This window comes from Elgaria multicarinata, chromosome 4 (genome assembly GCF_023053635.1).
Source record: "Elgaria multicarinata webbii isolate HBS135686 ecotype San Diego chromosome 4, rElgMul1.1.pri, whole genome shotgun sequence".
Lineage (NCBI taxonomy): Eukaryota > Metazoa > Chordata > Lepidosauria > Squamata > Anguidae > Elgaria > Elgaria multicarinata.
The window spans coordinates 41,988,027-42,004,038 of NC_086174.1; the positions used below are offsets into that span (position 1 = coordinate 41,988,027).

Here is a 16,012-nt window from a genome sequence, read left to right on the forward strand (position 1 = left end):
ATGCATGCCAAGATTCAGTAGGGATGGAGATGGGGGCATCCTCTTCAAGGGCGCATATTGGGAGTGTGGGGAGGGCTAACTCTTCCTAGCCCTGGCATGATTGGAGATGTCAGTTCGCTCATCCAGAGCTGGGATTCTTGTCTTGATTCTAAAGTGCAAGGCTGACTCAGGGCCTTGCTAGACCAGGCATTAGCCTGGTGCGAGGACTGTACTCGTCCCTGTGCATCCAAATGACGCACAGGGGATCCCGGCCTCAGGCAGGGGTCATGCCGCCCTGGCACCGCTCTAACGGGAAACGCTGGTAGCGCGGTTCTTCCCGTGGTCCCGGCCTCAGGTCGGGCTGAAGCCGGGACCGCGGGCGTGTAGCCAGGTCCACTGCTTTTCCCGGCTACCGGATTTACTCCCGAGTAGCCGGGAAAAGCGGCGGATGGGCCCCAGCACTCCATAGGAGCGCTGCGGCCATCAGGGCTACGGTGGGGACATCGGGGGGGATCGGACTTTGCGGGTGGGGGGGCAGATGGGGACGAAGAACGGGGCCTGGGGGGCGGGTGAGGGATCGGACTTTGCGAGTGGGGGTGCGGACGGGGACGGAGAATTAAAAAAACAAAAAACCCTACTTACCCTTTGTGGCTCCTGCCGCTTTTTTTTTTTTTAAAAAAAAGGTGGCTACAACAGCTCTCCTCCAGAGCTCGTCGCGGCTCCCGTCTGAATAAGGACGAGATCTCGCATTATTCCTAATAGGGATGTGCTCCGCTCCGATTAGGAGCGTAGAAGCAGTAGCGGATTGGCCTGCTCCGCCTTACCCAGAGGCGGAGTAGGAGCGGACCGTGGACCCCCTAGAAGCAAGGCGAAGAGAAGCGACCATTTTTCGGAGCTCCGAGTTCAGGCGGAGCGCTCCGGTCGCCATCTTGAAAACATTTCGCCATAGGATTGCATTGCGGCAAATAATCGCGCATAACTATTTTGTTTTTGAAGCTATCGCTCTGGAAATTCTTGTGCTCAGAGAGTCGTGGATGGGGGTCATTTTGAGACCACTCTCACCTCTCTGCGTGCTGTGGTTCACGTGCAATATTTTTTTAAAAATCGGGTCAACCGCGCGGCTCAAACTGCGTTTCGGCTTTTCGCCCATAGGATTGCATTGAGGGAAAGAATCGGGGATAACTGGGGGGGGGTTTAAGCTATCGTTCTGAAAATTCTTGTGCACAGAGAGTCGTGGATGGGGGTCATTTTGAGACCACTCTCAACTTTCTGCGTGCTGTGGTTCACGTGCAATATTTTTTTAAAAATCGGGTCAACCGCGCGGCTCAAACTGCGTTTCGGCTTTTCGCCCATAGGATTGCATTGAGGGAAAGAATCGGGGATAACTGGGGGGGGGGGTTAAGCTATCGTTCTGAAAATTCTTGTGCACAGAGAGTCGTGGATGGGGGTCATTTTGAGACCACTCTCAACTTTCTGCATCGTACGGGTCGCGGGCTAGAAGTTTTTAAAAAATCGGCGGGAAAAATACCTTTTTCAAAGGGCTGAGGGGCAGAGTCAGCTCCCGGTCATGATGATCCCAAAGTTGGAGGAGGGCATAGGCAAAACAGGTAACTTGGGATTCTGGGAAACTTCTCTTTCTTCATCTGAACGGGCTTTTCCCCATGTTTTTTAACACAGTAGCCCCACCAAATGCACAAACACAACCTGAAATCATATACTAAGCCAAGAATAAGAGATAGAAACACAGCACTGCTCCCCACCCTAACCTTGGTGAACAACTGAATCGATGTGGTGCAAGGGGATGAGCTCCCCTAGGGCATCTCATCGTGGACGTGCCCCCACTCTCTCCTGCACTGGAAGGCCATAGAGCCTTCCAAAGAGAGTAAAACGGTGGAGCAATGCCTATCATGAGTTGAAGTGAATGGTCACTTTTCAGTGGTAGAGCAATGCCTGTTATGAGTTGAAGTGAGCGTTTTACTTCTTCTCAGAGCTGTTGGTGGCTGTCATTGTCTTGAACTGGCAGCTACTTCCCCCTCCCCCGGGCACGTCCCCCTATTGCTGGTAAAAGACAGATATAGCCTTTTTAAAAAAATTCTTCTTGCTGTTTATTGAGCAACACTGCTTCTTTTAATTCCACCCCTCCTTTGTTTATTGATTGATTTATTCCATTTTATATGCATTACTGGCTTATCCTTGGCTCACTTCCTTATGCCCCCAGAAATGCCAGCTGCATGCCTGCCTGCCTTCCCTCCCTCCTCCCCTGCCCACCTCGCAGGGATGTTGTGTGTGGGGTGCCCGATTTTCAAAAATTCGCCAAAAATCAGGGGATGATGGGATTGCTTTGAAACTTGGCATGCGTGTGTATATCCCCATGAGGTGTCATGGTGCCAAACATGAGGTTTCTAACTTGAACAGAAAAAAAGTTGTATAATTTTTTAGCTTTCAATGCAAGCCTATGGGGGGGGGGAAACGGAGCTCCGGATCCGGATCCGGAGCTCCGGGCGGAGCGGAGCGGAAGGGGGCGGAGCGGGGGCGGGGCGGAGCGGCCCGATCCGAAAAATGGCGGATCTGCAAGTGAAGCGGAGCGGGGGGTCCGTGCACACCCCTAATTCCTAATGCGAGATCTCCCCTCTTCTCCTCCAGATTATCATTATCACACAGGTCTAGCAAGGCCCTCAGTCTCCTCCTCTGACGATGATATTTCTTATGGTTCAGGCTCTTGAGAGGTGACAAGCACTTCCCTGCTTGCCCATGCTGCAGCTAAGGGGACAGGAGTTGTGCCTCCAAGGCAAACAATAAACAATGCCATTTTTCAAACTGGCACCTCTTGCTTTGTTCCATTTCCACACATCTGTTTTGTGCTTGTGCTAAACATCTAAGAAGAACAGGTTAGCTCTTTCCATTTCTGAGTCTTTGAAAATGCATACAAGTTCCGGGATGGGAGGGGTCAAGGAGCAGCATGCACTGCTGCTAGAAACTTCTTGCACCTTCTTAAGGAGATTTGAGCACTATAGTAACTCACAAAGGCAACTGGGAAACCTTTAGAAACTGGCTTTGCTTTTGAAATTAGTAACTGAAAAATCAATGTGTCACTTCCCTATCATGAATTAAAAGCTTATAGGCATTATAAATTAAGTATATAGAGGTTAGCCAGTGTTAATAGAGGTCCCAAGGCTCACTGAGCAGAGTACTTCTCCCAAGAAAGCAATTTAAACAATATCTCCTCCCTAATGCATATCTATGAATATTTATTTAGAAGGTCTTAACTGTACTAAAAATGTCTTAGTATTGTCTATACTTCTTGCATTTATACAAACATTTGTGCAGTTTCAGTTGCAGGAACCAATGTGAATTGTAGGTCTAGTTTTACTACTTGTGGATTCCAGTGTGCCATATTTTGAAAAAGAAGAATATATGAATTTACCAGGAAAGGCAGGATGGGGCTGATCATGAGTCACCGGTTTCTTTCCCAGCAGACCTTTTATACCACAGAACAGTGAATAAAAATAAAATCTCAGCCTACAGTTTAGAGTCTAGATATAGCAATCACAAGCATACCAGAACATGGGCATGCCCGTATGCTCAGATCTAGATTAAAGTTTCAAAACCTGGAACCCACAGACTAGAGGATTTGAAGGACTACATTACTGGAGCTTCGTGAGTGTGTCACTTCTCACTTTGTTCTCTGGATTACATGGTGTTATTTAATCTTACCATCCATTGCACATTTGAGAGCTTGCCCTTTTCTTCCATGTCCAAAGACAAGTACTACCAATGTTTTATCCACACTGTTACCTTGATACTGACTATAGCCATAGCTAGACAGGGCAATATCCTGAGGCAATCCCCGAGATCATCCCTGTGTGTTCACATGATGCACAGGGGATCCCGGGAGCAGGGAGGGATCATCCCTCCCTTGCCCTGGGATCTTGCCCTCCACTTCTAGCCCGCTTTTTCAATGGTCTCAGGCTGATCCTGAGACCATAGAGCATGTCCTGGCTCCTCACAAGTAACCATGAGGAGCTGGGAGCCAGCCACAGGCCACGGAGCTCCTCAGGAGCTCTGTGCCCATTGGGGTGGGGGTGGGGGGAGCAGGGGAAAGTATTATTTTTAAAAACTTACCTTCTGTGCACAAGCACTCATGCACTCCTTCTTCTTTAAAACAAAAAAAAATGGTGGCCGCGATGTCGTGCGCTGCATGTAGACCAGTGCGACCATCTTGCGATCATAAAATCGTGAGATCATCATGGTAAAAACCCCTGGTCTAGCTGAGGCCTAAGTTTAGTAAGTCCTACAGACTTCAGTAGGCTTTTACATCTTATGAAATATGTTTAGGCTTGCAGCCTCAGATTGAATAAAATAAATATATATTTATTTATTTCCTAAAAACAGTTCTAATGATGACAAAATGTGGTAAAATTATCTTGGTTCACTTTAGCTGGTTTTCTAAACTCTCACTCCATTTGTTTGCAAAAGGGTTTGAACAGCAAAAGCCTTTAGATTCTAGTGTACATGTAAAAGGTGGATTTGTGATTCACTGGACCTTAGCAACTCCTTCCAAGCAAATAAGATCTATGGATTCCATACAGCTCCTACATAAATCTCCAGCAAAGGAGATCGTTACCTTGTCGTGGTGCTGGAGTTTGAGCACCTCAAGGACGCCATGAGCTAAACCATGAAGGGACACCCAAGACGGGAAGGTCATGGTAGAGAGTTCAGACTAAATACAATCCCTGGGGAAGGTAATGGCAACCCACCCCAGTATTCTTGCCATGAAAACTAAATGGATCAGTACAACCAGAGATATGTCGATATACCATCGGAAGATGGGACCCCCAGGTCGGAAGATGGTCAAAATGCTACTGGGGAGGAACAGAGGATAAGTTCAACTAGCCCCAGATGTGATGACGCAGCTAGCTCAAAGCTGAAAGGACGGCTAGCGGCTGACGGTGCTGGTGGTGAACGACGAATCCGATGTTCTAAAGATCAACACACCATAGGAACTTGGAATGTAAGATCTATGAGCCAGGGCAAATTGGATGTGGTTATTGGTGAGATGTCAAGATTAAATACAGATATATTGGGTGTCAGTGAACTGAAATGGACTGGAATGGGCCACTTCACATCAGATCACCACCAGATCTACTACTGTGGACAAGAGGATCACAGAAGAAATGGAGTAGCCTTCATAATTAATAATAAAGTGGCTAAAGCAGTGCTTGGATACAATCCAAAAAATGATAGAATGAATTCAATTCGAATTCAGGGTAAGCCATTTAACATCATAGTGATCCAAATATATGCCCCAACCACAGATGCTGAAGAAGCAGAAGTAGATCAGTTCTATGAGGATCTGCAGCACCTACTGGATAATACACCAAAAAGAGATGTTATTTTCATTACAGGAGACTGGAATGCTAAGGTGGGCAGTCAAATGACATCTGGAATTACAGGTAAGCATGGTCTAGGAGAACAAAATGAAGCGGGACATAGGCTGATAGAATTCTGCCAGGACAACTCACTGTGCATAACAAACACTCTCTTCCAACAACCGAAAATACGGTTTTATACATGGACTTCACCAGATGGCCGACACCGAAATCAGATTGACTACATCCTTTGCAGCCAAAGGTGGCGGACATCTATACAGACAGTAAAAACAAGACCTGGAGCTGACTGTAGTTCAGATCACGAACTTCTTATTGCACAATTTAGAATCAAACTAAAGAGAATAGGGAAGAGCCACAGATCAGTTAGATATGGGCTCACTAATATTCCTAATGAATATGCAGTGGAAGTGAAGAATAGATTTAAGGGACTAGATTTAGTAGATAGAGTCCCGGAAGAACTATGGACAGAAGTTCGCAACATTGTCCAAGAGGTGGCAACAAAAAACATCCCAAAGAAAAAGAAAACCAAGAAGGCAAGATGGCTGTCTGCTGAGACACTGGAAGTAGCCCAAGAAAGAAGGAAAGCAAAAGGCAACAGTGATAGGGGGAGATATGCCCAGTTAAATGCAAAATTCCAGAGGTTAGCCAGAAGAGATAAGGAATTATTTTTAAACAAGCAATGTGCAGAAGTGGAAGAAGACAATAGAATAGGAAGGACAAGAGACCTCTTCCAGAAAATTAGAAACACCGGAGGTAAATTCCAGGCAAAAATGGGTATGATCAAAAACAAAGATGGCAAGGACCTAACAGAAACAGAAGAGATCAAGAAAAGGTGGCAAGAATATATGGAAGATCTGTATAGGAAGGATAATAATATCGGGGATAGCTCAGACGGTGTGGTCAGTGAGTTAGAGCCAGACATCCTGAAGAGTGAGGTTGAATGGGCCTTAAGAAGCATTCTAATAACAAGGCAGCAGGAGACGACGGTATCCCAGCTGAACTGTTTAAAATATTGCAAGATGATGCTGTCAAAGTAATGCATGCCATATGCCAGCAAATTTGGAAAACACAAGAATGGCCATCAGACTGGAAAAAATCAATTTATATCCCCATACCAAAAAAGGGAAACACTAAAGAATGTTCAAACTATCGGACAGTGGCACTTATTTCACATGCCAGCAAGGTAATGCTCAAGATCCTGCAAGGTAGACTCCAGCAATTCATGGAGCGAGAATTGCCAGATGTACAAGCTGGGTTTAGAAAAGGCAGAGGAACTAGAGACCAAATTGCCAATATCCGCTGGATAATGGAGAAAGCCAGGGAGTTCCAGAAAAACATCTATTTCTGTTTTATTGACTATTCTACCATTTTGGGGTAAGGTGATTGAGAGGGCAGTTGCTCATCAACTCCAAGCAGTGTTGGATGACACATATTTTCTAGACCCGTTTCAAACTAGCTTCAGAGTGGGATACAGAGTTTAGACCGCTATGGTCACCTTAGCGGATTATCTATGCCTAAGTATTGACAGGGGGAGTGTGTCCCTGCTGGTGCTTTTGGACCTCTCAGTGGCTTTCGATACCATCGACCATGTTATCCTTCTGGAACGCCTGAGGGGATTGGGAATCGGGGGCACTGTGCTCCAGTGGTTCCGGTCCTACCTCTCGGGCAGGTTCCAGATGGTGATGCTTGGGAACAGCGGCTCTTCAAAAAAAGAGCTGCTGTGCGGCGTACCGCAAGGTGTTATCCTTTCCTCAATGCTATTTAATATTTACAGGAAACCGCTGGGAGAGATCATCCACAGGCATGGGGCGGGGTCCTATCAGTATGCTGATGACACCCAAATATTTTTCTCTATGCCTTCTATAACACCGTCAGCTAAGGATAGTGTGTCTCCTCTGAACGAATGCTTGGAAACGGTAATGGGCTGGATGAGGAAAAACAAACTGAATCTGAATCCAAACAAGATGGATGTGCTTGCTGTCAAAGGCCACAACTTGGGTTTGAAGGTGTGTCAACCAGTTCAGGATGGCGTTACACTCCCCCTGAAAGACTGCGTTCACAGCTTGGGGGTGCTTCTGGATCCATCGCTCCAAATGACAGCCCAGATAGATGCGACAGCCAGGAGTGCCTACTGTCAGCTTCTGCTGATACGCCAGCTGTGCCCCTTCCTAGAGTTGGAAGACCTAAAGATGGTAGTGCACATACTGGTAACTTTGAGGCTCGACTTCTGCAATGTGCTCTGCATGGGGCTACCTCTGTGCCTAGTCCGGAAACTTCAATTAGTCCAAAATATGGCAGCCAGGCTGGTCACTGGTACACCTAGAGGTGACCACATTACACCAATTTTAAAATCTCTTCACTGGCTGCCGATTATTTTTCGGGTGAAGTACAAAGTATTGGTTATCACCTTTAAAGCCCTACATGGTTTGGGTCCAGGCTACCTGCGGGATCGCCTTTTCCCGTACAATCCACCCCGCACACTCAGGTCCTCTGGGAAGAATCTACTTCAGCTAGTACAAACTAGATTAACAACTGTTACCCAGAGGACCTTCTCTTCTGCTGCTCCCAGACTGTGGAATGGCCTGCCGGAGGAAGTTCATCAAGTTGACGGTCTTTTATAATTTAAAAAAGCAATAAAAACTGATCTATTCCGGCAGGCCTATCCAGTGAAATTTTAGAATGTTTTAAAAATGTTTTAATGTTTTAAAGATTTTTAATCATGTATGGTATGTTTTTAATCAATTTTTAATGTGTATTTTATATCATGTTTTTATGCTGCTTGTTTTGTACTTTGAATGGTTTTGGTTTTTGTGAACCGCCCAGGGAACTTCGGCTGTTGGGCGGTGTAGAAATGCAAATAATAATAATAATATTTATTTATTTATTTATTATATTTCTATACCTCCCAATAGCCGGAGCTCTCTGGGCGGTTCACAAAAATTAATATTAATAATAATATTTCTAAAAGGATGTAGGTTCCAATTAAAAAAGATGGATTTGGTTTTCCAGATCTTGCTTTATATCATCAAATTTATCTGTGGGCCTGTACTGTCCTTTGGTCTTTCCTATCTACATCAGATCCTCAGCCTTGGTCAGTTTTAGAATCTCATTCATTCATTTATTTATTTATTACATTTTTATACCGCCCAATAGCCGAAGCTCTCTGGGCGGTTATATTTGTCTTTGACTGGTTCTTCTCTCTAAATAGATAGCATCAGATTCTAGGCATATAAGAACAGATCAGGATTCCTCCCATAGTTTCTACTGTTAGAGATGTGGGGATGTATAATATCACATCAGTTACACTTTGATTCATTTGCTCATGCTAAATTGACTCTATGGGGCAATCCAGATCTAAAAATTGGTAAGAAAATGTTTTTTGTGGCAGACATGGACAGATAAGTGATTTTTACTTTGGATCAACTGGTGGGTACTACTGATGAGTTCTTGTCATTTCTGTCATGTGTGCTAAACATGACTAGACAACACTTGTACTTAAAGAATTTGTCAGTGATTTTATAGCATCCAAGTCTCCATCATTATTGGAAGTACTTATTGAGGCTGGTCAGACAAAGTGACCCACAATCCATGTCTATAAATACTTGTTATTGGTGAATAAACATGACATACAGGATTTTAAGCAGGAATGGAATAGGGAATTAGATTGTCCCATTTTGCCTAATCAGTGAATCTCCACTTGTCATATGTAAGGATCTTAGGGCCTTCCTAGACGAGGGTTTAGCCCGGTGCGAGGCCCGGGCTCCCTGATGTGCGTACAGACGACACACAGGGTATCCCGGGGTCAGTTCGGACTAAACCCTCCCTTGACCCGGGATAACCGGATCCGTTTGTGGCCTGGTTTGTGGCGAGCAGCCGGGAGAAGCCGTGCACTGAGCACTGTGCCCATCAGGCGGGGGGGGGGGAGATCACGGACGGGGGGGCGGAGGGGGCATTGGACATGGCAAGTGGGCAAGTGAGCGGGGGGTGGACAGGCGAGCAGGGGGGGTGGACATGGCAAGCGGGAGTTGGACATGGCAAGCGGGGCAGTGAACAGGTGAGCGGGGGGTGGACATGGCAAGCGGGGGTGTGGAGGAGAGGTGAGCGGGGGGGACATGGCGAGCGGGGGGAATGGACATGGCGAGAGGGGGGGTGGACGGGTGAGTGAAGGGGCGAGCGAGCGGATGGGTGAGCAAGGGGGCGGGCAGGCGAGCGGGGGGGCGAGCAGGGTGCATAAGACATTGTGTGTGGGGAAATCGGGGGCAGGGGGGAGCAGGGAACCCTTTTTTTTAAAAAAAAAAGACTTACCTTATCGTTGGTGCGCTCCTGTGCACATGGCCCCTTTAAGTTTTTTTAAAAAAATGGCTGACGCGACGGTGCTTCCCTTACCCCGTTGCGTCTCACGTGTAGAAAGGGGCGATGGCCCGCGCTAGCTGCAGAGCGGCCTCGCTTCTTCTGCTCACCGGATTAACAGGTAGGTCTAGCAAGGCCCTTAGTCTGTATCTTATTCAACAATTTTTTTTTATAGTCTTCTGGACACTGCAATGTCTCTTTAATAAGGGATTGTCTAATTCAGCTGGCAGTGTAATACAGCTAATGCCTCTTTTAGACATATACTTTGGCAATGTCCAGTAGTTGCTTTTTGGTGGGAGAAGGTTATTATATGGATAAATTTTGTACTGGAGCAATCTTTAATATTCACTCTTACAAATGATTTACCTGCTTCATAGAAACTAATGAGTGGGTTTGGACTCGATGGCCTTGTAGGCCCCTTCCAACTCTGCTATTCTATGATTCTATGAGTGGTCAGCGTAAATGGATTCTCTGTGCCCTTTTGACAGCTAAAACACTCATATTACAACATTGGAAGGATAAACACTCACCTGCAGTGGTTTGAGGACTTTACAATTTGAATGGGTACTTATCTGAATATGTAGTCCCCTTCTATTAAAGCATATGTATAATCACTAGAAAGTTGTATTTCCATATATATGCATTCATTGCTATGGATATATACAAATCCATGTATGTATAATAATTAAAAACCCAGAAAAAATAAAAGGGAAAAAATAGATGAAACATAAGATGTGACAAAGAAAAATGTGGTGGTGTTGCATGAAAAATGCCCTTCAATGTGTATCTGCAGTAGTACTAATTGTTAATGAGAAGCCATTGACAAATGCTAGAAGAAATTATGTCTGCCAGAGCTCATTTTTCTGCAGCAGTCAATAAACAGCACAAGCAAGTCGTAGGCAGCTTATAAATGGGGTTATATACCGTATGGATGTTGTGCATTTACATTGCCTTGGATGCCTAGTCTTATCTTTATTTGAGCTTTTAATTAAAACAGCAATTTTAAGTTACATAAGGTAAATAAAGCATCTCCCAAAGGGAATTCCTTTTGCTGAGGATACACCAGGAATTTGGATACGGTATCTCATACATGGAATCTTATGAGAATAATGAGAAGGCCAGGCGGTAATGAATTTATCATTCCTTCTTTAGATTTTCCTAATGTTTACTGAAATCACTATGGTGAAAGACTAAAATGAGTAAATTAAACTCTGTATTACTTTAGCCTGTCCACTAACATCATTTTTATGGATATCAAGGACAACATAAGTGTCTATAACTTTTATGAGAAGGCAATGAAGGTTTCCTTCTTGGGGTAGGTGTAGGTGTGTCTGTGTGTGTTAAGGGGAAGGTTGTTTTTTTATGACCATGGCTGTGGAGAAAAGGGTTACATTTCCCCTCCATGTGTGCCTAGTGGTACCAAGGAAAATCTCCCACAACTAAAATAAATTTTTATTCTCCAACTTGATAAGCTTGGCAGTGGGGCTTTTAGGGAGCAATCCTATGGTCCCCTAGACAGAGTCTAGGATTGTTCAGTTTCCTGGCTCCGAGCTTGTAGACAAGGTTCTGAGCTTTGAGCAAGGAAACTGCGCTCCCCACCCGCTCTTCCCTCATAACTAGCATGGAGAAAACTGTAGCAGCTACGGAGCTGATCACTTACAACATGGCGTTGTATAGGGACCCACTGGGTCAAATCTGGCCCAGCTAGGGTCCCAATCTGACCCTCCAGGCCTCACCAGATGGCCTCGGACTCACCCCTTTCCCCCAACTTCTGGTAGTTTGAGGATTTTGATGGTGCTCGCCCCACCATTCTAAAAGTTTCAACTGGCACCTATGTTTTTCTCTTTCCAATGCCAGGTGTAGATACCTTTTTATTTTCTGAAGCATTTTTAGCATTCCAGTTTTTAGCTCTGCTGTTTTAAATCTGCTATTGTATTTTAAATCTCTGCACTGTAGCTAGGTTTCACTCTGGTTACACTTTTATGCTGCAGTTTTAAGCCATTATATTGTATTTTATTAGTGGTGGGTCATATCCTGCCCCTATTTTGTGGGACTTTCTCTCTCCCTGCAAAAGAGGCATTGTTTTTTCCGTCTCTTTCACAGGGAGGGGAGGAAGATTCAGAGAATTTTTCTCCTTGGGGAGAGTAGGAGGGTTTCAACATAAGTTTTTTAAGTGAAGCTGGTTGCTAAGGAGCTTTCTTATTTTTTAGTGTGTGTGGGGTTTTTTTTTTTAAAAAAAAAAAAAACACTCCTTCTCCCAGCACTTGTATGAGCCCAGCAGTTCTTAGTGAATGCCTGTTGGAGACCATGTGACCTCACCCTCTCCAATAAGCATTCAGGAAGAACTCCTGGGTTCCTGAAAATGCTGGGGGTGTTTTTTAAAAAAGAAAAAGAAAGACCCCTCAATAACTGGCTACATTTAAAAAGGTATGAGGAAACCCTGTCTGCCTCCCCAAGGATAACAATTCTTTGAAATTCTCACTTCCCCAAGTTTTCATTTCCCCCCTACCCCCACGAAATGCCAAAATCGGAATGGTCAAAATTTCAGCACAGACTATATTTTTTACTGTATTTTGTGATTTTTAATTTTTGCAAACAGCTGAGAATGCTCTGGCTCTTGGGCAGTATAGATATGAAATAAATAAATAGTTGAAATTCCTTTCCTGAGGTTCCATTACAGGCAGTAAGAGGTTTAAGCTGAAATAGGCTTGCAAGTTTGGTGTTTTGGCCTTTGGCTCCACCCCTTTTGGATTCAGCCTCTTCTGCCAGTGGAGTACAGCCCCAAACAGCTTTTACTAGTTTGAATTTGGCCCTTGGCCTGAAAGAGGTTCAACACCCTTGCTATAAAGCCTTTGAATTTGCTCTGGCTCCTTAGTCTGAGCAACACTTCCTTTGCGTAAAGACCAATCTATCATCAATCATGTTCCCGAAAGGTCATTTAGTCCACTCCATGATTGTTTTCTCCATATCACAGATTAAGGAAATGGTCCAATATGAGCATCATACCTTTGCTGAATAAGCACAATCAATCATTTTTTATTAGGTAAGTGGCTGGCCAATTTTCCAAATTCTACCAAATGAACCCCTGTTTTACATGCATGCTGTTAAACAGTCATCAAGTTAGCATCCTCTGTAGCCATCGCTGATAATGCCAAACAATCAAAAAGTAAATTGAGTGGAATCAAGTTCCATTCTGCTATACATTCAATATTGAACAAAGTAGCTGTTGATGCAGTGCATACAATACAAGAGTTCTTTTCATATTGTTGGAAACTATGTAGGCTAAATGCACAGAGGGGGAGAGAGTTTATACCTGCTGTCCCCAGTGGTGGCCTGCATATTCATTAATCCTTGTATACAGAACAGGGGCAGGATCTACACTACTGCTTTAAAATGTTTTATAGCGGTAGTGACAACTGTTGGAGCCCAGGACACACTCCATATACAGTTTTCAAACATATGTCATATCCTGCTTGGTGTAGATCTAGCCCTGAATGTACTATTTGTACATATAATCCTCTGCATAAATAACCAAGCACTCTGCTTTCCCCATTCACGTGGAGAGAGCCTACACATAGGTAAAACTGATGTAGGCATGGAGATTGTGAGTGTGGATGTTCCCATTCCCCTGCTACACATTCAACTGACATGATTTCTGAGCGTTTGGAAGGTGCTAATGTCTTCCCGGCTAATAATATGTTGAGATTTTGTTATTATCTCTGGACGCATGGTGTGAAGAAAGCGCTAGCAATGTCATGAAAGTGGAAGTATAATGGTAAAGAAAGTAGAATGGAGAATGTAAAAAGGCAAATTCATTTCACTTTGTCATTAAACAGGTGAATTATCTGAAATAGATCAGAGAAAGGGCAAGGGTATTAACCTTAGGATTAAAAGGTATGTTGCCTTCAAGAGAAGGGGGTGAAGATCATAAATCTATGCAGGCTGGAAAGAAATTAGATGTTTAATAGAGAATCTAATTGAAGTTTAAAAAATGTCTTGGCTGGTTTGGCTAGTGTCAACTTCAATTATTTGGGTTAATCTCATCCTAGGACCATAATAATAGATGTTAATGAAAATCTCCAAAGAGCAGCAGTCCTACCTGCCCCCAGCCCAGGTCTGAAATTTCTAGGCCAACTACAGACTGAAGGCAAACATAACTGATCCACCCCACTCTAGAAAACCCTTAAATAAAATTAAAGTCTCACTGCACACGTACCATTTCAAGTTAAAAAAACAACAATGGAATGACCTGCCAGGAGAGATTCGTCAACTTAACAGTCTTCCGGATTTTGAGAAAGCTATGAAGACTGATCTCTTCCGGCAGGCCTACCCAGTTGAATTTTGAGATGCCTTTTAATAATGTGCTGCTTTTAATGATGAATTACTTTTTTAATGTTTTAATTATATGTATTTTATGGCATTGGCATTTGTGTTGTACCCCGCCTCGATCCAGAGGGAGAGGCGGGTAAAAAATAAATTTATTATTATTATTATTATTATTATTATTACAACCCATCAGATCTACCCTTGAATAAATTTCCTCATTGGTAAAGAGAGGAACATGGTGTGCTTGAAATCGCATAATTGGCTTTGCCCCTCATGATCTCTTAGCCTTTGCTCCTCTTTTGTTTCTTTGTTTGCTTACTTTCTGCTGCTCATGTCATTGAGCCTGTGTGGTGTAGTGGCTAAGGTCCTGGTTCTAGTCCCCATGGAAACGAACTGGGTGACTTTGGGCCAGTCACATAGTCTCAGCCCAACCTCCCTCACAGGATTGTTGTTGTTGTGAGGATAACATGGAGAGGAGGAGGATTATGTCTGCCTCCTTGGGTTCCTTGGAGGAAAAAAGGCAGGACATAAATGTAAAAAATAAACAAATAAATAAAACAAAAACTGACAGAACTGTACCAGGGGGTGGGGTGGGGGTCTGATACATGTTTCCTATGTTGACTACTTCTTCACTTCCTCTTTTACTTAAAAGTCCTAGAGGAATCGTTCCTAAGTATTATTTCTAGTTGTACAGATATATTTTCTTTCTCAGCACAGGCTGAAGTTGAACCATAGTGAGAAAACACATACCATTAGATATGATCTATTTTCCTAATGTGGAATCGGCAAAAAAACAAATAGAAAAATAGAAATGAAATATTTCTTGTCTGTTGGCAGAGATAGTTATATTATAATTGCTTTCTGTTTTCTTTTTCCAGTTTTTGACTGCAATTTTGAATTATCCTGTGATCTAGAATATTTCCCCCCCATGAGAGAGGGCCATAACAGATCCTGGTACAGAGTGAATGCGAATGAGCTCTCACACCTCCATGTTTTGGATGGTCCAGAAAGGGATTATTCTGAAGATTCAGCAAAAGGTGAGAGCAACAAAGTGAAAAATTGTATCAAGTTAACAGAATGGTGGGGCTTGTTGATTTCGATGGGCATGGGATTTTCAACCACAATCGTGTTCTGCAATATTTTTTATGATTTTACAATATGTTTGCTGTGAAAGCCTGCAAGAAAACATTAACTGTATACTACTACTATTACTATTACTAATAATAATAATATGTAATTTTATGTACAACATACTAAATCTGAGTAGAGTCTCCAGAAGAATTCCTCACACAGCAAGGTAATCCAGTCCAAACCAGAATGAAAATTTATGGTGAATTCATCAATTTCTTAGCAAGGTGACATCATCTGAGAACTTTGTTCCTATTAACAACTTATAGAAAGTGGCATGGCACTTTAAGCAAGCAGGCTATCATGTGATAATTATCCCATTTGGCAATTACCAAATTGACAGTATGGACATTTGAATCCGCCCTACAAGTTTGCTATATTTCAGTAACCTTGTCTTTCCATAAACATTTTAAGGATTGCAGACAATTCCAGGCTATGATATAACAATGCCATTTCTATATGGGTGCAATTTCTAGATTTTGTTGCAGGGTTTTAAAATTCAAGGGAAGATACTGAAACTTCTTGTAGTTCCTAAAGGAAACTCATTAATAAAACTGTTAACTGTCCTTTTAACTTGACACATGTGGCAGCCTCACCAAGCTGCAATGTGTATGTGTGTGCTTTCAATGCACATGCAGGACTATCTCCACTGAGTCACATCACATGCAAGTTCAAGTTTGATCATGTGGATGCATTTCGTGGCGGTGTGGCATTTGTAAAACACCTATAAGATTTAAGTCAGCCTCCTCCAAACTGGTGCCCTCCAGATGTGTTACACTACACATCTGGAGTGCTCACTGGGATACCTAGCTATGCTCACATAACACCTATGTTAAAAC

At 43.5% G+C, this 16,012-nt stretch overlaps 1 protein-coding gene across 1 annotated transcript in view; it reads left to right on the plus strand.

Annotated features, from left to right (window-relative positions):
• ALK (ALK receptor tyrosine kinase) overlaps window positions 1-16,012 on the plus strand; it is a 710,717-nt gene that overhangs the window by 247,403 nt on the left and 447,302 nt on the right. The window contains exon 4 of the mRNA XM_063125395.1: window positions 14,924-15,082. Coding sequence (XP_062981465.1) covers window positions 14,924-15,082 — 159 coding nt within the window. The remainder of the gene's footprint in view (window positions 1-14,923; window positions 15,083-16,012) is intronic.